Source organism: Heterodontus francisci, chromosome 31 (assembly GCF_036365525.1).
Source record: "Heterodontus francisci isolate sHetFra1 chromosome 31, sHetFra1.hap1, whole genome shotgun sequence".
Lineage (NCBI taxonomy): Eukaryota > Metazoa > Chordata > Chondrichthyes > Heterodontiformes > Heterodontidae > Heterodontus > Heterodontus francisci.
In genome coordinates, this window is record NC_090401.1 from 34,824,525 (window position 1) to 34,850,106 (window position 25,582).

The 25,582-nt window shown below is 40.7% G+C and overlaps 1 protein-coding gene across 2 annotated transcripts; it reads left to right on the plus strand.

The window, feature by feature from the left end:
• The first annotated feature begins 1 nt into the window (after position 1).
• Positions 2 to 22,289, plus strand: lypla2 (lysophospholipase 2). Of its 2 annotated transcripts, XM_068011266.1 has the most exons (10): positions 2 to 97; positions 5,261 to 5,366; positions 6,283 to 6,314; positions 7,842 to 7,907; positions 8,886 to 8,933; positions 9,762 to 9,832; positions 11,931 to 12,004; positions 12,090 to 12,191; positions 16,887 to 17,060; positions 18,007 to 22,289. In XM_068011266.1, exons 2-10 carry the CDS (start codon positions 5,289 to 5,291, stop codon positions 18,055 to 18,057), a joined length of 696 nt encoding a protein of 231 aa, XP_067867367.1. In that variant the 5' UTR covers positions 2 to 97; positions 5,261 to 5,288; the 3' UTR covers positions 18,058 to 22,289. The 2 variants fall into 2 exon arrangements, with proteins under 2 accessions (XP_067867367.1, XP_067867368.1); XM_068011267.1 differs by lacking the exon at positions 2 to 97 and having other exon boundaries at positions 5,309 to 5,366; positions 7,804 to 7,907.
• The last annotated feature ends 3,293 nt before the right edge of the window (positions 22,290 to 25,582 follow it).

The window sequence follows — 25,582 nt, forward strand, 5'->3', positions numbered from 1 at the left end:
CGAGAAACGGAAGTGCCCTCCCGTCACGTGATCCCGGCGGAAGTGCCGGTCGGTGTGTGTGGGAGACAGTTGGGTGTTGGTGGTTTAGTGACAAAAGGTAAGTGTTGGGATCCGGGGGGGGGGGTCAGGCGGAGACGGTTAGTAACGATACGGTGGGTGCCGGCGCAGTGTCGAGTGGGGCGGCGTCTCTTTGTGATGAATAGGTGGCTCAGCATCTCTTGTTCCGTCTGTCATAAGGAAACGGCGGGGGTTGGAGGGAGGCAAATTACAGCGAAGCCAGGCCTCCGACCACCACGCCCCTCTCCCCCCCCCCCCCCCACCGCCAACCCTTCCCGACCCGAAGAGCAGGGGGAGCATCCCCAAAACATGACAGCTCTGCTGTTACTGGGGTCAGTGTGGGTCGTGTGGTCACTGTACCGCCCATTCGGACCTGTGTGTCTGCAGGAAGGGGGCAGAGATTCTTAGTCCTATGTTGATTTTGTGTATTTTTTTTAAGAACACGGGGCACAATCTACTCATTTAAAATTAACATGATGTGTTGATTCAGCATGGTAAGGAAGGGAGGTGGGATTTGTATTCAGCAAAGCAAGGATTAGAGATCCAATTATTTTGAGCTGTTCTCATTTGCTAACGGGTGATATTGTAGAGGAAGCGCTTGTTGCACTTTCGGAGGTACTGTCTTTTCGATTAGATGTTACACCGAAGTCTCCTGACCTCTTGAGTGGACGTAAAACATCCATCGCATTATTTCGAAGAAGAGTATGGAGTTCTCCCTGGTGTACTGGCTAATATTTATCCCTCAGTCAACGTTAACACAGATTATTCTGCCATTATCACCTTGCTGTGCACAAATGATTGCTGTATAAATGGTAACTACATTTCAAATGTACTTCATTGGTTGCAAAGCACTTTGGGACGTCCTGAGGTTGTGAATAGTGCTCTATAAATGCAAATCTTTCTATTTGGCTGTCCTGATTTTTAGCATTTACGAATGCGTAAACATTAAGTATGGTAATAAGTGCACCAACAGACTAAAAGTTTACATATGGATTTTATACATGCACAACTGATAGTTTGCCAAAACCTTACAAAAGAAACATTCTGTTTGATATGCCCTTAATGCAATGAACGTGTATTGAATTTCATTTACCTTGAATAAAATCTGAAGAAATAAATCATTTCAAATTTATAAACCTTTATCTTCATACTGCAGGATGTGAGTATTTTCCCCAAGTCCTGGAATATGCTTAATGGTTTATTGTTACTGGTTTGTTAAAAAGTTTCATTTTGAGCCATGGATTCTCATGAACAAGAAATGACTCGTGGTTGACTGGTGACAAACCCAGTGTCCGGAAGATATGCAGTGATCACTTGTCAGATTTTACAAATTATGTCAGCTCTCCTTCCACAGAAACCAGTACATAAGTTCTGCTTCTATGTCGGTTTATATGACCTGCAAGCACAGGGATGTAGAGATATATTCTAAATTGAATCTAAAAGTCATAGGTGTGACTTATTCGCACCAGGGTGAAAGGGAAATTCTGAATCATTTACTTGGTAAATAACAGCCAGTAGCTCTGTGCTTTGTTTTGTGTTCAGAAAATAACTTAAAGATCAGTGCTTCTATCACTTCTTCATGGAGCAGTGAATTTATTTTGAGCCTCCAGTTCCCCACTCAGGTTCCTCATTTTAGCTGTTACAGCAATGTGGGGATCTTGGCACATGCTAGACATTCTTTACAGAGTTCCTATCTCTAACATCTGTATCATACTTTCCAGAAGTCAGCTAATTATTGATGGAGGCTAGGAGCAGGTCATCTGTCTGCCCATTTGTCCTGCGATAGGGATTTGCATGTGTGTGGTGGGGGCAAGAATATTCTTCTCAAAATAGTCAAAGTTGGAAATACAGAAACACCCCAACTCATGCTGCAAATATGGAAGCTTGCATTGTAAAGTGCTGACAGTTTTCCTTTAGTTACTATCAATACTGGGCTGGAGTTCAGATCCTAGTCATTGCCTTAATCCTTCTATGGCTTTGCCCTGCTCTACCTCAGCAATCTCCTCCAGCCATATTTCCCTGCTTGGATGCTCTGATCCTTGCACAGTCTACATTATGCTTCTCTTTTCACAGATGCTGCCAGACCTGCTGAGTGGTTCCAGCATTTCTTGTTTTTATTTCAGATTTCCAGCATCCGCAGTATTTTGCTTTTATCTACATTATGCTTCCTTCTCCTTGACCTCCCTCTGCCAGCACCGCGACCTCATTTCTTCCCTTCTTACCTTCAAAAGACTTAATACCCTTATCTTTTGTTACCCCTCAACTCCTCTCCCCCCCCCCCTTTCTCCCCTATGCTTGATGTCTGCTGTTTAGTGTCCTATAAAGTGCTCCTAAGATGTCTTTGTGCACTGGTGCTGTAAAATGCAAATTGTTTCACAAGACAGACCAGATGTAAAAGCTTGATTTGTTGAAGTAGCTAGCAAAAAGTAACTTGAGATAATTTAACTAAATATTTTGTGTGTAATATTACACTATTGCAGTTTATAATTATAATATAAGTATGTATAATATACGTAGAAATTTTCAAGAGTGCTTACATGTTGGTTTATACCCAATGCGATGAAAAATGCAAAACATATTTCTAAGTAACCCAAGTATCTTTGACAGCTTTTATGTTTGCCTCTGGGATAGCGCTCATAACACATGAAGCATATTACAAAAAGTAAAATTGTGTCTTAAAATATTCCAGCTTCAAGGTTAATTCAAGCTTATATCTCACCCAAGTAGCCATTGTGCATTTGTGAGCCTACACAGCGAACGGTGAGTCTGTTCAGCTGTGCATGTATCTCATCCAAGCTTGCTCTGTTCTAGCCCAATGACCACTACATGCACAGTCTGGTAGAAGTTGCTGAGTTCAATCATAACATCTCCTTTGTCTCAACTGAAATCAGTAAAAACAGCGCAAGATCCAGATTTGCACCTGAATTTTCTAATCTGTGCTCTGATTGCCAAATAGGCCATCAGAGAACTTGTACTTCTGTCAGCCTTGATACAGTCTGTACTAAAAATAGAAATGATCAACAATCTGCAGGAGCATCTGGCTTTCCAGTGTGTGCACTTAGATAAGTTGCAAAGGACAACAGGATGATTTGAATCTATTAAATAACAGGGACAACTTGAAGATGTGCAATGTGCTGTATGAACGCAAATCTGTTTGTTCCTAATTCTGCTGGCAAACTGTGTGAAACTGAATCTTTAAGTGATAATGTGACCCTCCATCGTCTTGAAACTGTAAAGATGAAGTTGTTTTAAATTCATGTTCTGTTGTGCAGTGGGATTAATTCCCAATGGGTACAATCTTCACAGATCATTTGTGCCACTGTGGGTCTTTTATACTTGTCTACTGTCCTGAAAAATTGTTGCTGGTGCAATGCACTAAATTTCTCAGATGACTTCTTAACATACATAATGCGTTTATGTCAATAGTCGTCATTTGCTACACCAGGGCTCTTGATTTGAGATCCTTGATATTTGTAACAAGAAAAGTAATTGACACCCTACTGCAGTCAATTCTTTGCATGCAAATGGCACAAGTTTATTTCAGAAAGCCTGTCAACAACCAGAGCTCTTTGCACTTGAGTTTATTTCTTTTCGAGCAGATCCATATGCTCAAATACCTTGCAAATTCACCCGTTACATCCCTCTGTTTCTATGGTAGAGCTATGTCTTGCTGTCAGAAAGAAACACCTATTCATTTTGTTCATTGTAATCAGGTTAATTATATCTGCATAATATATGAACTATTTGAAATACTGATCAACCATCTAAACATACATTTATAATTAATACAGCAGGCATAGTGGTTGTTAATCTGACAATCTTCAAAGTAAAGTCGTTTTATATAATACAAGAACAAAGTACTGTGGTTGCTGAAAATCTGAAATAAAAACAGAAAATGCTGGAAATACTCAGGCCTCGTGCATCTGTGGAGAGAGAAACAGTTAGCGTTTCAGGTTGGTGACGTGTCGTAAAACAAAGCCTTGTATAATACTTCAGAATATTTATACCAGAGAGCAATTTGGTTTGCTCCTAAAAGTTATTTAAACCCTATTTAAATAGTAAAAAATCAAAATATTTATTGTCCTTTGACCTCTACGTGCATTTCATTCTTTTCCCCATCCCAAACTGGGCAATTTGTCCACCTTCTGGGTTCCATGCTCACATTGCCATTGAAAATCAGAAGCTGTGATTCAAGATCCTAAAGATGAAATGCTTTGCTCTAGCTAGGGACTAGTCAAGGGCTGGAGCAGACCAACTAAAGTGAGGGCTGGTACGGGGCTCTAATTTCAGACCTTTTGGTTGGGCATCAAATGCTTGGCAGCTTGAGTTAAAGGCTTATCTTACGTTAGGATGCTGTATGATTTCTCTCAGCAACTTAACCAGAGAGTTTCAATTGATTTAAAAGTGAAATAGACACTTCTTTCAATGAGGTGTCATAAAATAATACTTGGTTGGCATCCTTCCATCTACGAAAGATGATTGACACGCAGCAAACAATTCATTTAGGTGGAGTGTCTTCTCTTGGTGCACCTTTGTTGATGGCTGTGAAGGCCAATCCTTGAGAAGCAGGTTCTGCCACAAGTGCCACTGAGTTGTTTTTGACGTTGGTGCCTGTTGCCTAAACAAAAAAAAACAGTAAAATAGATCTCATTGTGATTCTTGCTGAAATAAAAATAAAATGTTAGTAATAATCATGCAAGTTATATTTTGAGGACTGATTATCAATTTATTAGCTAATGCAAATTTTTTCTCTTTTGGTTTGTATAAATAATTTGATAAAATAGATTATATTTTCTTTATATTTCGCTAGCAGTTTTGCTTCCTGAAAGTAATTCACCTAGCAGCCTATATACCAAGCACCTCATAATGTACACAAAAGGCCTGCTGGTAGTAAGTGTAACATGAGATCCCAAAAATGCACCAAGATGTTTCATAACTCCTCAAGTAATTCTGGATGAAGTGGCCATGCATTGTAAAGAATAGCTGTTTAATCGATTGTGTGTCATGTATGAGTTTCAGGAAAGCACTGTGTTCCTCATGGTGAGTTTGGGTATCTGTACTGCTAAAAATGAAATTGTAATCTCTGGGTTATGAGGTGAGTGCCTGTGCTGTTAATCTAATGTATTATAATTGGCTGATGTGCTGCTGGATGTGCTTAGTCATGACTATCCCTGCTTCTTACTCTGGTCCCGTGTATCTGCAGGTTTTGCAGTTGGTGCTTGTATCGTTGTATGTGTGGTAACAACATGTCATTGCCGCTGCTCAATGAGGCTGCAACTGTGTCTGGGACAGAACGGGAGACTGCTGTGGTAAGAAATCTGTTCTCTTGTTCTACCCAATATCTGTACTGTGGTAGCATCTTCTGGAATCCAATTTTTTGGAGACATTTCAGATTTATAGGATAGTTTTCTGAATCTCTTGGTTTGATCTCTGATAGTGTATAAGTGTTACAGTTTTTAAGGAAATCTTGTATGAGTTATTGCTCAATTAATACACGGACTAGCCGGTGCTGCATTGTCCTTTTAACTCTAGACCTGGACTTGAACCTGCAATCTCTGGCTTTTATGAAACTCAAGACTGCAAGCATCTCATTTAATATGTTGAGTACCGTTCCAATATTTAAACTTGTATGAATAATTTGTTATTTCATCTGCAAGGAAAAAACATTTTGAAGTGTTTGTTTTCCAGCTGGGGAGGGTTTATTCGTACATTATCACTCCATATGGTCACGCTACTTACTACTGCCTGAAATTAGGTTGCATCTGTGGACTATCTGTTTTAAGCTTGCGTCTTCTTTCCTCCATCCTTCATAAATCCCAGAGTAACGGTAGGGCACTAACTTACAGACTAGCGCTTCTATTTAACTTTTGCTGAAAACTTGCTATATAATTTTTAAAAGATTTTTGAGGTTGACCGTTGTAGTTTCCCTGTTGTTTGGCCAGCAATTGAGATGTCTAAATCTACTTTTGACCCATTTTTGTTCCATTTGGGATGCCTGTGGGTGGTTAGTCATATGCGTGGTATTGCAGTGCCACTTTTGAGGTTAATGTCTTACCAGTGGAGTTATGGTTATTATCTTATGACTGCTATCAATTTGAAATCCCACTGCTTGATGTACTGAGACAGCTTTAATCATACACTCTGCATTTGGCATTTTTCTGTTGGATCAAGTATTTTCCTGGCTGTGCTGATATGAAGTCAGTGTGTTTGGGTTGTGTTTTACAGGTTATTTTCCTGCATGGACTTGGAGACACTGGGTGAGTTTGTTTTAGATGAAAAGTGGAGAGACATTGACCAAGTTCATAATTCTAATTGCAATACAATGAGCTAAATGCAAATCTAGATATTGTGCTTTGATGAGAAACTGTTTAACTGTGTCTGTCCCTTTCCCATTATGTACACCGGGCTATCAACAATTGTATAATGATAGACCTTTTCGAAGAAACTAAACATCTTTCTGCTCTAGTTACCTTTTATTTCCTCTGATGCAAACAGTTTCTTCCACAAAGATTACATTAGCGGCAGTGGTATGGAACTTTCTTTCAATATCATTGTAGCCAGAGGTGCCCTTGAAGTGGGATGAGAGACATTGTGACTTCTTTTTTCTTCCCTCAAACATTGCACTATTACAAAGTACTTTATACCTGAGTTAGGATCTGATGTACTATTCCTTTGGTGTTCAGCAACGATATCCAGCAAGTAGCTTGGTCATATAGACCATAAGGTCCAGATTCAGTTCCTAGTCTGTACTGAGTTACCTGATCTCAACTAGAATGGTGATAGGGGTGCTACAATTCACCCCAAGGTCTTGGGTTAGGGAGGGAAAAATTGGCCATGGTCTATCGTGACACTTCTGAAAGCGGGCATTGGGTCGCGATGGAATCTTGTCACTCTGTGCTGCCCCATGTGGTGATTAGCTGACACTAACAATTAAGGCACATGTTTAAGTAATGGATACACGGGCAAGTTAATGATGGAACTGTACTAAGCATGGTCAACTTCTTTGTCCAGTCTACATCACAGTTACCCTGTGCTTTACCGATTCTCTGCTGCTCACAAACTCATAACTCTTGCTAATATTTTTAAAAAGCATTGCTGCTGTCAGCAAAAGATGCTGAGCTGAAGCCACATGCTTTTCTGCAGAGCAGGTAAAACTGGAGGACGTGTCATACCACACTAGGTTTGTACACCCAGTTGCTGGATGAAGACTGCAATCTCAATTCCAACCATTTCTATCTTTGGTCATACTGCCCTTTTTTTTTCCCCATTTCAATTTTTCTCTTGCACTGATCTGGTTTCTGATCCAGAAAAAGTATGTGTACTAATATTGGAATTGTGTAGGGGGCCTGCTGTCTTTTAAATCTAAATATCAATATTTCCTATTTGTCATATAAATCATATAAATATCAGGATCTGGTGATTGATAGAGCTGGTTCTGTGTGTATCTGTGCTTATACATGACATGAAATGGCATCTTGACACAATCCCAGAGACACTGAATAGAATCTGAAACAGCAGGTCAAAATTCTGTAGTCTGCAAAGGTTGGTACTATGTGCCATCAACTGCAGAAGAAATACATATCTGCTACCAATGGCATGTGCACTTGGTAAAAGTATCATTAGCAACTTTTTATCTGTTTACCGCAAGAAGTTGGAAGTTGATGATGCCTGTAAAATAAGGAGAATCTGCACTACAGCATCTTATTTCATGTAGCTGTTGCAAATTTGTTTCTTTGTAACTATTAGATCGTGGAGCTGAACAGTTTGAAATCTTGTCTTTTCAGACATGGGTGGGCCGAATCAATGTCCGCCATCCGACTTCCCTATGTGAAATACATCTGTCCTCATGCGTAAGTACCGTTCAACTTGTGTGAAATTTGTCTGTGAATGCTTTTTATTTTTGTGTTAATGTGAAGCATTGAATTGTTGGTTACACTGGTGAAGAGCAAAAGCTTGGTGGCAGCATTGTACCAATGCCTTGTGTCAGGTTTGCCCTTGCTATTACCCATCCTGCTAGTAGCTTAGTGATCAGAATTGAGAGAGCCTGATGACTACATGACTTCTATAGCCCGTTAGTAAATGGAAGTGAAAACCTTTTGAAGCTAGGACCGGATATGCTCGAAACCAGTGGCTGGATTGCATATGATTCTGCAGGAAGATGAAGAACTTTCTCCCCCAACCCACTTTAAACCCCAATAGTTTTAATTATTTGATTTTCCCCTTTCCTCTCCTCACCTGAGCATGTTGATAACTTGCTTGGGTTACAGAGCCACAAGGCCAGTAGCTCAAGGAGATCTGTCCAAGTGACCATCGTTGCGTGTGACCCTCAACAGTAAATGATGGCAAACTATTCAGTCACAGGATGGATTACAACTGGGCCTGATTCTGTTTTCCCAGGATATTGATGTGTGCATTTCAAGTATGCATCACAGTTGGGTGGAGAAAAGCTGCCCTTTTTTCCCTTACCCAACCCAGGGATGCTCTAGCAGGTCTGGCTAGTTCCTATCACTTGCTGCCACTTGGTGCAAATGAACTAACTCAGCATGGTCAATATGGCTCAATTAATCACTCTAAGCCTGTTGATATATTGGGGGAACTTTAAAAACATTATGATGTACTTAAAGATTACTGTGGAATTCTTTCTTTGAATTTTTAGTGTACTAAGCAATGAAATACAAATAGGAAGCAGTTTATATTTGGTGTGAGGTTAAACATTTAGCTGTTATACCTAAATTGTATTGAAATGTGCATTAGTTTGAAGTTCAATAGGACTACATTTGAGATGTAATTTCTGGATTGAGTTTAATTATTCACTTTTATTTATTCAGGCCCAAGATTCCTGTGCAATTGAATAGATCTATGCTCATGCCATCATGGTGAGTTTGCCAAAAAAAAATTCTTAATTTTCTCCTTTCATGACATGTTTGCACCTTACCCCTTCTCCTCTTCTCCCCTCATATCCTAATTCTCCCATGCTTTCTAACCTTCCTTCACTGAATACTACACTTGGTTTTGACTCCTTACGTGGAATACCACAGGTGATCAACTAGTAGAGTCACTGTATAGTGATCAGGAACAGAATCACTCCATCTTACTAGAAATGAACATTTGTCCTGTGTAAATAAGAAAGAAACTACAAATCCTGGAAATTTGAAATTAAAACAAATGCTGAAAACACAAAGGTCCACTTGCCTCTATAAAGAGGAAAAAAAAGCAAGTTAACCTTTCAAGTGTATTGATTCAATGTTGACTTATGAGGCAATTGCCCCTAACTTATTTTTTATTCGTTTATTGGGATGTGGGCATCGCTGGCCAAGCCAGCATTTATTGCCCATCCCTAATTGCCCATGAGAAGGTGATGAGATGCCTTCTTGAACTGCTGCAGTCCCCTGTTCATTGCCACTGCTGATCACAGAGCAACATTGATGGGGATGCTATTTCCCTTTTGAAATTAAAACCATTCTTAATCTACTTAATGTAATATTTCTCTAATATAATGTCATACAATACCTGAATGAAAGATGGTGTTTAGCAAGTCTCGCTAGTTTACTGAAAAGGCTCGTTGTGACTGACGAGTAATTCAACCTAAGGTGCCCTCTGCATTCTTTTCACTTTAGAATATTTAACAAAGCTGTAACTTTATTTTATTTAATCATTATTTATAATCAACAGTACAGCAAATCCCATTCTCTTCTGTTTGAAAGGTTTGACTTGACCGGATTAAGTCCAGAAGATGCAGAAGATGAAGCTGGTATAAAGAAAGCTTCTGAAGGCAGTAAGTCTCCATTGCTTTATCCACATACGTTTTATTCCTGCAGCACACTTTGATTAGGACCAGTTGAGTACTTCAGTTTAAATATGCAACAACACTTTGCATTTATATAGCATATTTTAAGAGATTTTCCACAGCACTTCAGATACATGATAAAAAATGAGTGTCCAGCCAAAGAAGGTGAGATTAGGGAGGGTGACCAAATGCTGAGTGAAAGAGCAGGTTATAAGGATGTTATTAAAGAAAGGGGGGCGCAGTTGGAGATGCAGAGAGTTCACAAATGGAATTCCAAAGGTTATTGATGACAAAGCCCCAGTTAGCGAGTGAGCAGACAATTTGCAGAAGGAGCTTGCCAGCAGAATCCAGGGAGGAGTGGTAGTGAGTAGACTGGAAGGTGGTTTTCAATAGGTATGCTGGATGAGAAGGTCAGTGAGAATGGAGACAGTAATGGGCATCATGATAGTCCTGGCACAGAATACCGAGAGAGCAGAAGGTACCCTCTGGTAAGCTTGGTTGAGTAGGATTCAAGTCAGGAATGATGGCAAGGAAGAGTGGAAAGCTGAGCGCTAGTGATAGAGGTGGGGCACAATAACTTCAAAGGAAGAGATGAAAGTTGGCATGCCTGACAGCATGAGTAGAAGACTGAGAGCTAAGGGAGTGATATGATATAGTAGTGGGCTTCGATTCAAAATAACAGTCACAATATACACATGAAAGAGCACAAAGGGAATTCTCAGTTACATAGCTGTGGCAGAGATTAAGCAACAGATGAAGTGCTCAAAAACTGAGGGCAGGGAGAATATAAAAAAAGTACCTTTTGCAAATAATGCTTACGTATTTGTATCCAGAGATCCATATGTACTAGAGCAGAGTTGTCCAACATATGACCCTCGGACCAGAATCCGGCCCAGCAGTCTGCCTGTGGCTCAGCTCTGATTGACAACTCCATGTATGTCAGGCGGAGGGTGTAAACGGGATCTATGTCTGACGGGCAGGGGCCCCCGTCTGTAATTGGTCATTCCTGTGACTGACGGGCTGCTCAAGCTGCATTAGTGATGATTTGTGGGATGTAGTGCAGGCACCCTGGGATCGGCCACCCCTGCTGCTTTCACGCGATTCAGTAAATGTCCTGTATCCTGCATAGATTCCCTTCTCCACTCACCCCAGCTTAAATAATACAGGCATGGTAGGTATCTGGTTGTGGGGATGGCTGCTGTGGGGAGCGGGGAACACTGAACATGGTGTGGGGAATACGGAGCAGGAAACACTGGAGACACGGGTGGAGAGAGGTGGGAGAGAGACAGGAGAGGGGGGAGAAAGAGTCATAAAATCATTTACTTATGGCACAGAAGGAGGCTATTCGGCCCATCGAGTCCGTGCTGACTCTCAACGGAGCTGTACAGTCAGCCCCACTCCCTGGCTTGAAACCTGTAGCCCTGCAAGTCTCTTTCTCTCAGGTGGCCATCCAACTTCCTCTTGAAGTCATTGATTGTCTCCACTTCCATCACCCTTGTGGGCAATGAGTTCCAGGTCATTACCACCCAGTATGTAAAAAGGTGCTTCCTCATATTTCTCCTGCATCTTTTTCCAAAACTTTCGATCTGTCCCCTAGTCCTAGAGGAGATGGTCGGAGAGGGGGAAGGGGGGAGAGTGGGTGGTTGGTTGGTAGGTAAAGACACACACACACACACACACACACACACACACACACACACACACACACACACACACACACACAGTGGGGAAAGGGGGGAGAGAGATCATGGTCTCTCCTGACAGATGGGAATCTATCCAGAATACTCTGCATCACTGCTTCAAGTGTGCAGGTAGAGATTGACTACTTATGCAAGCAAAAACAATGCCAGATAATTGGTTGTCAACATAGTGATAAAGTAAGTCACTAAGCTTCACAAAAATGCATATTTGTTGTTTTTATCAGTAAGATAATTTTTTCATGCCTTTATCTTTCAAAATTTTCTCACTGGACCCCTAGGCCAAGCTTCGTAATGTGGCCCTCTGCCTGCAAAGGTTGGACAACCCTGTACTAGAGCAATTAGGTGAATGTGGTTTGTTGCAATAATTGTCTACTTTGTTTCCCAAGTTAAAGCAGTTATTGAACATGAGATCAAAAATGGAATTCCTTCACATAGGATCATTCTAGGAGGATTTTCACAGGTAAATCTTTATTATTTCTAAATTTATTCAGTATCTTTTTTAAATGATCAAGAAAAATAATGAATCTCTTCTCACTGTACTGCAGGGTGGTGCATTGTCTCTGTATACTGCTCTGACATGCCATCACAAACTGGCTGGTGTTGTAGCCCTGAGTTGCTGGCTTCCTCTTCACAAAACCTTCCCACAGGTATCTCAACATTTTACATTTTCCCTGTAGATCATATTGCATTGTGCTGTGGTGCAGCAGAAAAATATTTATCTGGAATTTCAGCTCTGCCACAGTTTTAATATGTCCAAAAATAATTACGTGTTAAAGCTCTCCAAAGCCCGAGCTCAATCTTTTGATGAAGTAACAGAGAAAGTTGATGAAGGGAATGCGGTGGATGTTGTTTATATGGATTTTAGGAAAGCATTTGAAAAGGTACCACGTAAAAGGCTGGTTAACAAAACTAAAGCTCATGGAAGAGGAGGGTCAGAGTCCAATTGGATAAAAAAAAATTGGCTTTAGGACAGAAAACAGCTGGTCCTAGTAAATGATTGTTTCTCAGACTGGAGGATGGTAGACAGTGGTGTTCGCCAAGCGTCAGTGCTGGGACCACTGCTTTATTTGCCATATATAAATGACTTGGATCTTAGAATACCCATCTCAAAATTTGCAGATGACACCAAACTTGGATGTGTGGCGAGCAGTGAGGATGATATGAACTGCCTACAACAGGACAGATAGGCTAGCAGAATGGGTAGAGAGGTGGCAGATGCAACTTAATACTGACAAATGTGAGGTGATGCATTTTGGCAGAAGGAATGGGGAAAGGCAATATATACTTAATGGCACAGTTCTGAAGAGTGTGCAGGAACAGAGGGACCTAGGGGTCCATGTGTATCAATCTTTGCAGGTGGCAGGACATATTGAGGAAGTGATTAGTAGAGCATATGGGATCTTGGGCTTCATAAATAGAGGCATTTGAGTATAAAAGCAGGGAAGTTATGCTGAACCTTTATAAATCTCTAGTTAGGCCTCAGCTGGGGTATTGCGTCCTGTTCCGTCACCACACTTTAGGAAGGATTTGAGGGCCCTTGAGAGGGTGCAGAGGAGATTCACCCTGATGCCAGGGATCGGGGATTTTAGTTGCAAGGTTAGGTTGAAAAAACTGGGGTTATTCTCCTGGGAACAAAGGAGATTGAGGGGAAATTTAATAGGAATGTGCAAGATTATGAAAGGCATAGATAATTTAGACAAGGAAAAACTGTTCCCATTAACTAATGATACAAGGACTAGGGGACACAAATTGAAGGTTTTGGGCAAGAGGTGCAGGGGGAATATGAGGAAGAACTTTTATGCAACAGTTGGTAAATGACCATGAAATCGCTGTCCACAAGCATGGTGGAAAAGGAAATTGGATGGCTGCTTGAAGGAAATAGACTTGCAGGGCTACAAGGATCGAGCAGGGGAGTGGGACTGAGTGGATAGCTCCATGGAGAGCCAGCATGGACTCGATGGGCCAAATGGAGGCCTCCTGTGCCATCTATGACTCTCAGGTGATCTGGCTGTCTGGGTTTACATGTTCAATCACTAATTTGTTGGGAATGGCAGTGGGATTGCAATAGTTGACAATATTGGATTGGTAAACAGATGTTTTCACTCTTGATTGCTAAACAAAGACTGCCTTTGCAGTGATAGTTGAATGATTTACTACCATGCACTGTAAAGGCTCCTGTATATGGAATGGTGACTCGGACAAGATATTAGACGGTGACTGCTGCCTGTAGAGCCAAATGTCAGCAGTGTCTTTAAAAGGGAAGGGGAGATTTAAAGATTAAAAAAAACTCCTTTGATGGTGGGGGAACCCAAGCTCTTTTTTTTTTTCCATTGCTCTTTGACTTGTTATCTTGCACACATTTGTTAGTGCTATATAACTAGTTCTCTACAATCCCAGTTGTACTTGAAATGGGTATATTACTTTGGTCAGCTGTCTTGTGTAACAATTTTTCAAAGACCGTTATCATGTCACTTAATTTCAATTTAATATTTTAAAAAGCAAAGCCTGGGAGTATAAAACAGAAACCATATTTAGAACATTGGAACAGGAATAGGCCATTCATCCCCTCCATGTTTTGTCATTCAGTTAGATCACAGAAATCTATCAAAGTCAAATTTCAGTTGACCGAGTATCCACAGCCTGCGGGGAAGAGGATTCCAGATTTCCATTACCTTTTCGTGAGAAAAATTGCTTCTGATTTCATTTCTGAATGGATTATCTCGCTTGTTCTGGATTCCCCTACCAAAGGAATTAGTTTCTTTGTATCTACCCTACGAACTCCCTTTATCATTTTCAATACTTCGATTAGATCACCCCTTGACCTTTTAAACTCGAGGGAATACAAACCATGTTTATGCAACCTCTCTGCATAATTTAACTCTTTACGGCTTGATATCATTCTGATACTGTGCTGTTCTCCCTCCAAGGCGTATATATACTTCCATAAGTTCAGTGCCACCAAACTGAATTTTTTTTTTATTTGTTTGGGGGATGTGGGCATTGCTGGCTAGGCGAGCATTTATTGCCCATCCCTAATTGCCCTTGGGAAGGTGGTGGTGGTGAGCTGCCTTCTTGAACTGCTGCAGTCCTTGGGGTGTAGGTACACCAACAGTGCTGTTAGGAAAGGAGTTCTAGGATTTTGACCCAGCGACAGTGAAGGAATGGCGATATAATTCCAAGTCAGGATGGTGCGTGGCTTGGAGGAGAAGGTCATTGAGAGATACAGCACTGAAATGGGCCCTTCGGCCCACCGAGTCTGTGCCGACCAACAACCACCCATTTATGCTAATCCTACATTAATCCCATATTCCCTACCACATCCCCACCATCCTCCTACCAACACTAGGGGCAATTTGCAATGGCCAATTTACCTATCAACCTGCAAGTCTTTGGCTGTGGGAGGAAACCGGAGCACCCGGTGGAAACCCATGCGGTCACAGGGAGAACTTGCAAACTCCGCACAGGCAGCACCCAGAACTGAACCCGGGTCGCTGGAGCTGAGAGGCTGCGGTGCTAGCCACTGTGCCGCCCAACTTGCAGGTGGTCGTGTTCCCATGCATCCTTGTCCTTCTAGGTGGTAGAGGTCGCAGGTTTGGAAGGTGCTGTCGAAGGAGCCTTGGTGCTTTGCTGCAGTGCATCTTGTAGATGGTACACACAGCTGCCACTTTGCGTCGATGGTGGAGGGAGTGCATGTTGAAGGTGGGGAATGGGGTACCAATCAAGGGGCTGCTTTTGTCCTGAATGGTGTCAAACTTCAAGTGTTGGGGCTTTACCCATCTAGGTAAGTGGAGAGTATTCCATCACACACCTGACTTGTGCCTTGAAGATGGTGGACAGGCATTGGGGAGACAGGAGGCGAGTTACTCGCCACAGAATTCCAATCCTCTGGCCTGCTCTTGTAGCCACAGCATTAATGTGGCTGGTCCAGTTCAGTTTTTGGTCAATGGTGACCTGCAGGATGTTGATAATGGGGTATTCAGTGATACTGATTTTTTTGTCCATGTTTGGACCAAGGCTGTAATGAGATCAGGAGTTGAGTGACCCTGGTGGAATCCAAACTGAACGTCAGTGGGCTGGTTATTGCTGAGCAAGTCCCGTTTGATAGCACTGTTGACGACCCCTTCCATCACTTTGCTGATGATCGACTGATAGGGTGGTAATTGGCCGGATTGGATTTATCCTGCTTTTTGTGCACCGGACATACCTGGGCCATTTTCCACATTGCCAGGTAGATGCCAGTGTTGTACATGTACTGGAACAGCTCGGCTAGGGGCATGGCTAGTTCTGGAGCACAAGTCTTCAGTACTGTTGCCGGAATGTTGTCAGGGCCCATAACCTTTGCAGTATCCAGTGCCTTCAGCTGTTTCTTGATATCACATGGAGTGAATCAGATTGGCTGAAGACTGGCATCTGTTATGCTGGGAACCTCAAGAGGAGGCCGAGATGGATCATCCACTCAGCACTTCTGGCTGAAGATGGATGCAAATGCTTCAGTCTTTTCTATGCACTGATCTGCTGGGCTCCCCCATTGTTGAGGATGGGATATTTGTGGAGCCTCCTCTTCATGTCAGTTGTTTAATTGTCCTCCGCCATTCATGACTGGATGTGGCAGGACTGCAGAGCTTCGATCTGATCCATTGGATGTGAGATCACTTAGTCCTGTCTGTTGCATGCTGCTTCCGCAGTTTGGCAATACTCCAGATAGGGTTGTCCCAAGGTTCTATACAACAGAAGCATAATTTCCTCACTTTTGCATTCCAAACCCTTGGCGATAAAGGCTAACATTCTGTTAGCCGTTTTGTGCCTGTGCACATGGACGCCCAAATCCCTTTGCTCCTCCATAGCTCCAAGCCCCTCTCCATGAATTTGGTGAGATCCCAAAGTGCATGCTCCAGGTGTGCTGTACCATTCAAGTTCAGAATTTTAGCTTTAAGTTGCAAAAGTAACATCAAATCAATTAGACTAATCTGTGCCTAAATTTACCTATGAGTCTAGATTTGAAATGATTTGGTTTAAAATTGAATTAAAATGAGTGGTCTTGGTTGCTCTGGTCTGTCACTGTGCAATGTGGAAAATGATCCACTCATCACTTCAGCTCGTGTTCAATAAAATTCACCAGTAAGGGGACCTGTGTCTTACTGAAGCAATGCTGAATGAGAAGGTTTGGGATTGGTGAATTTTAAATGCTGACAACGATACAGCAAGGTGCTGTTCTTAAACTAATTCAGGTGTGCAAATGTTTAAAAGTACACACCTATTAGTTTGCCATCATTGGATATTTTTGAATTGTTTAAACCGGCAACTAGGAAACTACATTTATCTTTTTATTTTTTTAATTCTAGGCAGCAGGTAGCAATGTCAACAAGGATATCAGCATCCTGCAATGCCATGGCGAAATTGATCCTATGATACCATTAAAATATGCTCAAATGACTGCTGAAAAGCTAAAGAAGGCCATTAATCCTGCAAGCCTTCAGTTCAAAGCATATTTAATGCAGCACTGCACATGTCCACAGGTGAGTGCTGCCATAGTTTTTTCTTTGCACCTGTGTTTATATTAAATCTTATGTCATATGTAACATTTTTTAATACAGTACCATAATTTAGGTATTTGCATTATTTATAATATTGATACTATTACATAGATGTACTCCTTTAATATTGCAGTACATTAATTGGATGATAAAGTGCTGAAAGAGAAAACAAATGGCTCTTGTTAAAGTAACCATCCAGTCAGAAACTGGCCTGGCTGCATTATCTTAAGCTTGGCAAACATCAACTTATTTTTTTGGTTTGGCAAACATTAGCTTATTTTTTGTTATCTCCCAGTTCAACTGGCTGTTTGAGGTTGGTGTCAAATCCTTGCATTAAGGAAATCTTGCCATGATTGCATAAGGACTGTAACTGATTGCGTCCCACTGAGCTGTATAACAGGATATGTAAGAGGTGGATGATAGGATCGATTGTGTCAAAGGCTGCAGAGCGGTTAAGGAGGATAAGGAGAGTTAATGCACAATGGTCAGTCATATGGGATACTTTTTGTGGCTTTGGTTAGAGCCATTTCAGTACAATGGTTGTGACGGAAAGCATATTTTAGCGATTCAAATGGGGAATTTTGGGAATGATGGCCACTGATTTGGAATGTGACTTGTTCAAGGATTTTGGAGGAAAGGGAGGCTAGAAATAGGGTGGTAGTTTCCAAACATTGATGGGTCAGATGGATTTTTTGAGAAGGGTCTTTGATGGCAGCTTTGAAAGAGAGACAGTAACTGAGGATAGAAAACCATTTACAATGTCGCTATGATGAAGGCCAACAAATGAGCTATAGGGAAACATGTATTTTTTTTTAAAGAATTGTTAGTTAAACAAAATATGGATTGCTTTCATGGAATTGCAGGACTAGAATAACTCTTTCCCCTCATAACTGAAGAGTTTAATGGGACTTTGTTTTTCATCACACAGGAAATGATGGCAGTGAAAGAATTCATTGCAAAGCAGCTTCCACCAGTCTGACTGGAGAGCAAATCTGTAAGGCCCTCTTCAATTTTTCACCTTTCACCTGACAACTGAAACCAAGCCATGCACTACCAACCTCAGATCTTTTACGGACCATTTTATTTGTAATAGTTATTTTTTCTTAAAGTAGGCTGGATATATCCATGATTTGTACAGACATTCTCCTAAGTCCCTTCAGAGGTAATTTTATCAGTATAGTGATGACTGCCTTTGACAGGAAGCACCTATTCAATTTTAACTCTTTCCAGCTCAAATAGTAAAAGATTCCTAATATAGCTTTTATTTTGGAATATAATTTATAAACTTCTTCCAAACAAGAAGGATTTCCCATACTTTTCTGATCTTGCATTCAAGCCTCAGTCCAATTCACCTCAACTAGAATTAAAGCTTCAAGATGTGCTTACTGTAGTATCAGTGTATTCTGCTTCTTTGTGCTTTGCCTGCAGATTAATGGGCTTGTGCTCAGATTCCAGCTGTTTGCTTGTAAATTTGGTTAACTGATCAGTAAAGTGAATAGATTCTGCAAATTGCTGGCAGTCAGCTTAATATCATGGTCTGTTAATATGAGTAAAGTGACTGGAGAAAGAACATGAAAGATGTTTTGTTGAAGTAATTATCCAGGTACAATAACTGGCTTGATAACATGACCATAAATAACTTTTACGTTGGTGAATTTTGTCACCTATGAATCGCAGATTTGCTATTTAGTTTTGTGAATTCGAAGGTCAAATGACCTCTGATTTGCAGCTGAACCGAAGTCTCTGATTGTATCAAAGAAGCAGCATGATGATTGGTGGTCTTGGCCAGAAGTGGGCAATTTAAATTATATTGTTGTCTATTTGTCATATTAGCTTCTGAATCATTTGCGAATGAGCTGGAAAAGGTTTAAAATATTTTCACTAAACTCAAACTGATCTTCAGGGACTTGTGAGCAGGTCTAGATTTGCCAGAATTTACTGATGAGAATTGGGCAGCTTTGGGTTGATGTACAGTGATGACTCAATAATCTAACCTATGCCACTAAAATCGACACAATTGCATTTAACAGGGCAGTTGCTATCCAGAAATACATGTAGTCAATGCCCCTACCACCAACAACATGTCATTAGATCATAGGCTCCCATCATTCGAGAATTTGTTTTCAGGGTTTTGGATACTTCGGGAGAAAAGAATTAATGTCATTTGTCCTTGTAGGAACCTCACTTCATGTTGCTTCATTTTGGAATGCATTGGTGTAATTGTGGAGAAGTGCAGGGCTTCGACAGTCCTGCTGCACTGGCTGATGGGACCAAGAAACAGCAATGATGAATCATGTCTATTTAAGAATGAAAGGAAAAATAAATCAGGGAATGACCCCAAGGGTTTTTTTTAATTCGTTCATGGGATGTGGGTGTCACTGGCTAGGCCAGCATTTATTGCCCATCTCTAATTGCCCTTGAGAAGGTGGTGGTGAGCTGCCTTCTTGAACCGCTGCAGTCCATGTGGAGTAGGTACTCCCACAGTGCTGTTAGGAAGTGAGTTCCAGGATTTTGACCCAGCGACAGTGAAGGAACGGCGATTATATTTCCAAGTCAGGATGGTGTGTGGCTCAGAGGGGAACTTGCAGGTGGTGGTGTTCCCATGCAAGGGTGACCAGCGTGAGATTGCTGACTAACCATACTGTAGTTTCTCTCAATCGATGGGATCATAAATCTTATTCAGCATGCACTGGTGCAGCATGGTTGATGACTGCAACAGAATGATAGAGCGCAATTATGACATAACCTCCAATGAGTATTGGACTTTTAGTCAAAGGTTGGATCCAGACAGCCTTGCTGACCATCATTCTTGCTTGCCCTCCAGTGAGTTCTGCCAATTCTAAAATACTCAGCATAGTTCTGTGCTATATTTTGGGGAACAGAAAAGCTGGAAAGACATATGGGAAAGGGGACATTGAATTAAAAAGTGTTAAGTAGTCTGATTTAGTTCTATGCGGGATGTTCCTTCTGTATCCAATACAATGAAGTGTAAAGATAGTATAGAAACTTGGGATTCCGTCACATAAATGGTTGAGGTTGATTCTGTAAATTACACTAGTATAACATGTTCTGCTCAGTATTTGTGTAAAACATTTTTCAAAAATTGGCACTGCACTTCACAGGAGTTTTTTTTAAAACAACAAATAAAATTTGGCTGGCAATTAAGTTAGAAATTGTTATCCGTAACCCTAAAAATATGCAAAATGTTGAATATTATGCAAACCCTCTTTACTGGCCAACAGATTGTGATGCAAATCAGTTAATACTTAAGTGCATCATCTAGCTGAAAGTTATGCAAAAACAAAATTGTCGTCATTTCCATGAACACTGTCACCTTCATACAGTTCAAATCCTTTTACAAGAACTACTCCAGTAGAACCCTGAGATCTGAGGTTTTTAATATATATTGAGCGATACTGCATTGAAGTGTTATAACACAGTACTCTATGATCCATTTGCCACAAAACAGAATCCTAGTGTGACAATACACAAATCATGTGATACAAATCTATGCACTTGCACTGGATTTCCAAAGGTTGGATTTGGTTAATCATTGCTGTACCTGAACTCCACCTAATGCATTTCACATATATATCTTCAATAAAAAATAGCATGTCCTGAAATCTGTGTAACATAAGGTAGATAACAGAGGATGTGAGGGAGAATTAATGAGATGACCTTTTTAACTGGCATTTTCTTTCCTTTGCTCTCCATTCTTGAAGAGGTGTGATTGAGTCAATTTTTAAAAAATCTAATGCCAGTTTTTAATGTCCATCACCATCTTTAGGTAATAGAGTTGGTTTGAGAATTCCTATTTGAGTATATGAAGCTCTGCTTTAAAGCGATCAGTCACTTTCCCGTTATAAATACATAGGCTTCTTTCTGTCCACCTCTCCTGATGTGACCACTTGTTGTGTATGGCATTCCTGTTCTTTTAATGGATAAAATTTAATGCATCTATGATTATCTTTGTGTCACAAAAAGGCATTGAGAAATTTAGCATCTTTTTATAGGAGTTTTGTGAGTTAGTGATACTGAACAAAGCTTGGGGCACTTTACTACAAGGAGAGTAGAAGTTGGAGTCGTGATGTGTATGTGGCTGGTTAGAGTGATCCTGCGAATGGGCTCACTGCCTTGAAGGAGAATGGAAGAAAAGAGCAATTTTTTCTTCTTCTAGGGTCAGATGGTAAATTCATATAACGTTGTAAGGGATAACCAGTAGTTTACTCAGAGGTTCTGGAAACCAGCTTGAAAATCACTTGAGTTTTATCTGGAAAGTGGGCTTCTCGGGACCTGCAGCTCAAATCACAGCCGCGACTGCTGCGCAGCCTGCTGGCATATTAGTGTGTTCACAAATTTTATTTTCTCACTTCTACCAGAGCCTGCCGGTGAGATTTTCTAACTATGCTTCACTAGTTTTTGATGCTGGAAGAAGAGGGAGACTGGAAGGTCATTTTTTTTTTTTTACTTTTAGTATCGCTCTTGTCAGTTTAGCACAGAGCTGCGTTGGCATTTGAAGTGAAGAGCATGCTTACTTATCAGCCCCAATTAACGGAAGCTGCATCCAGGTATGGAACCTTGAGTAAGGTTGGGGGGAGGGGGAGAATCATCTTCATAAACATTCATGCTATGCGCATCCAACAGTAGTTGCTAAAGCAGAAATTGATTTAGTTCTACCTCCCATTCCTTCTGATAGAAAATTACAACTGTACATTAAAGTATCGATAAATGTGTCTTACAAATGTAAGTGATAGAACATGTATCTGTGCTGAGTGATAAATGCTCCAAATAGAGTGACTGCTGGGCAGCATTGACAATTACAGTTTCAAATTAAATATTTATATCGTTGCATGCATTCAGAAATGCATTTGACAGACAGTATTGGGAACAAGCTGGGGATTCACAATATTCAAATTCATTGCATTAACAATCAAATTTTTTCTTTAATCTACTGTTCTCGGATCAGGGAATTGGTCAACTCTTTAAAAAAAGTACCTTAAGATGTTGTCATGGGAGAATTGGTATTGAACACATTGAAACAAACAATTTGTCAATGCACCCTTCAAAAAAAGTTATTGAATTCCATGTGACTGTATGCTTTTCCATTCCATTGCTATGGTTTCATCTGATTATTTTACCCACGGTATTTTATTTTATTGTCCTCCAATCTCCTTGTAATGTGTAATTGAATAAAGGGAAGTCAATCAGGAAGTGTTTTTCTGAACATCTCTTCAGCACAAATTAGGAAGCATATTTAGGTTTCATTAAGATTAACAAATCTGGTTGGACGTTTTGCAGGAGGTTTCATCACATGACCTCCCGCCCGCAACCATCTTGCCCATTCAAACGGCCGCCTTTCCCCGTATCCAATATTTTTATACCCAATGAACAAAGGTGCTCAAAGAAAATGAAAAACACAATTGTTTTTGAATGCTCCTGTGGTTTTTCTCCTGAGTTTCTTGCAACAGTGTCCAAGAACTTGATCTTTAATTCCTGGAGAATCCAGGACAATCCTAGGTTTCGTAGCGTTAATGTCTGGGTATTTGGAGTTTTAAATCCTGATATAAGGGGCATATGGTCAATTTCAATTTTATTTCCTCTGCCATTTTTCCCCTCTTTCTCTCCCCTGTGGACAGTTTTGATGGAGACTTTTTAAGTAAAATTCTCCTGCAGTGACAGTCCACAACCCTTTTCTTCCAGGCTGATGCAAGTTGATAGCTTCACAATGCAAGATGTGACAAATAAGAGACTGAGCAATGTGAATAAAGTTCTCTTTATATTGTCATTTATTAGTGTATCCTTTTGTCTTGTATGATTATTAAGAAGGTACCTACAGCAGACTGAAATTTTAAAAATATATTTTTGACCTCTGCTTCTTATGGCAAGTTGGCAGTTTTAAAAGATGGTGCCAGATTTTGGGATTTGGAAAGAAAGTTACTTCTATCTAGTTTTTAAAAAACATAGTATATCTAGACAAGACTGAGACAATGAATAGTTGTGATACCAATGAGCCAGCCGTGGTTTCTTTTTTGGTTCCATCTTTGACTAAATTAGCAAACTGTTGGCCTGTCTTGGCAATCATAGAAACCTCTAGTATTCAGTCTTTGGTCCCCTTCTCTGGTTTGAAGGGCACATTCTGAAGTAGGATAGCTGTGAGGGCAGTCAGGTTTGTATAAATATAAACCAGTTAAGTGCAGCTACTTAGTGACATGCCTGTAGCCTTGCAAAAACTGAGTGAGAATATTACATGGATGTTTGTAACACAGAGTGCTAGTGTAAGGATGTGCTTATCTTTTTATTTGTGCTTGCTACAAATATTACTTCCAATACTGAGGATCTCCACTTGTAAGAGTAACTGAAAGCATTCCCCCCACCCCCCTCAAAATTTGCAGCAACTTGATTGGAGCATTTTTTGTAACATTTTTAATTTTTTTAAACTGCACTTATTTTCCCTGTTATTTGCTGATTTGTGGTATAGAATCTTGCAGCACAGAAGACGGCCAGTCAGCCTCTTTGAAGCTATCCAGTTAGTCCACTACTTACTCACTTCCCAAATCCCTATAGATTTTTCCTTTTTAAATATTTACCCAATTCAGTGTCAGTACTTTCAGGCAGTGCATTCCAAATCACAACAGCATGTTACATTTCCTGCCTTAAATATATTGATATCCATCAGCTATAACTGATGCAGTTTGCCATAGGAAAATGAGGTGGAAAGAATGCGCACATGTGCATTTTGAATTGCTATATTTTTTTAGCAAATCTCCTGCAGCATTGCTTATGTTAAACCAACTCTGTTATCTATAATGACAAGAGTTAGACTATGCAAGAAATTTTAATTTGCACTAAGATTCAAATTGCTAGTGCTTTGCCCCTCTCCATTTGCCTAAGAACGAAGGAAGTTTCCAGCTGGTTATTTAATATTACAGTACATGCTTTGTTCACCTGCAATTTAATCCAAACTTTTTTTTAAAAAGTAACTGAGCAGAGTATTTGGCAGCTGTGCAGCGGCAGTCAGAATAACCAACTGAAATGTTTGCTTGTTTGACATTTGCTTAAGGCTGTTTGTCACAAGCATTTAAAATTTAAAACGTACCAATGGCGGCTGTCAAGTAGAATCTCCCTTATTATTGGAATGGATTATGAAACAGACTTGAGGACTCCAGAGCTACCAATCTGCAACTTCCAACACTTGATAAGAGTCCTGTCATTTGTGACTACATGAATCTTGAACATAAATATCCTTCACCAACCCCGCCAACTACATAGAGTTATACAGCACAGAAACAGGCCCGTCAGCCCATGTCTGTGCCAGCCATAAAGCACCTAACTATTCTAATCCCATTTTCACACCATCCCTTTATTGTTCCTTCCCTTTAATGGAGCACAAAATGCCCCTGTAATTATTCCCACCACAAAATTGCCCATTAACTTTTTAACCGCAATGCCCCTTTAATAACATGCACGGTCCCTTTATTTGCCCCATACCTTGTATTCCACACCATCCCTTTAATGGAGCACAATGCCCCTTTAATTATTCCCATTCCTTTTATCTCTCAAAATTAATTGTCCATTCCTTTTAACCACAACGTCCCTTTAGTGACACGCACTGTCCCTTTTATTTACCCCATACCTTTTATTCCACACCATCCCTTTAATTGCACCACAAGATTGCCCACTAACTTTTTAACCACAATGCCCCTTTCACTGTCCCTTTTCTTCCCCCCCCCCCCCACTTCAAGCGCTACACAATCCCTTTAATTGCCCCATCCCTTTAATCAGACACTGCCCCTTTAAATTTCTGCCAACGGTGTTTTAGGCTCCCCTTTCCACCCTTTTGGGTCCTTTTTTTTCTCCCCCCCCCCCCCCCCCCCCCTTTTCCAAACCCACTTGCACCTCCCCGCCCAGAGCGAACGGTTGGAGAGTTATCCGGGGAGGAGGTAAAGAGACTGCACTCACCCCCGCGGCCCTGGGCCCGGGCTCCGCAAAAATGGCCAAGCAGCTGCCAGCCTATAGTAGGGGCAGTTTGCATAAATGCAAATACTTTTCTCATGTCAAAGTCAACAAATAAATGTATATACACACACCAAAACTGGGTTCTGATGAAAGATCGACCTGAAACATACACTGTACTTTTCTCTCCACTGATGCTGCCTGACCTGAGTATTTCCAGCATTTTCTGTTTTTGCTTGGTGTTCATTTACTTGGAACAAAATTATTTCTAAGATATTGATCTAAAGTGTAAAAGTTTCAAATGCACCAGTAACAGTAGCTGTACCTGGCCATGAGATATACAAAACCAAAGGTTTATTCTCCGATGGCTAAACAACTGACACTAGTCAACAAGACAACATGAAGCCAAATAAGTTGTGTAACTAATTTCATTGAACTTCAAACTCCCTGGCACAGATTATCAATTCTGGTAAGTAAAATTTGAGTTATTACAGTAAATCATAGAATTCACAAGTACAGTGTCAAAATATTCCCAAATAATCCAGACATTT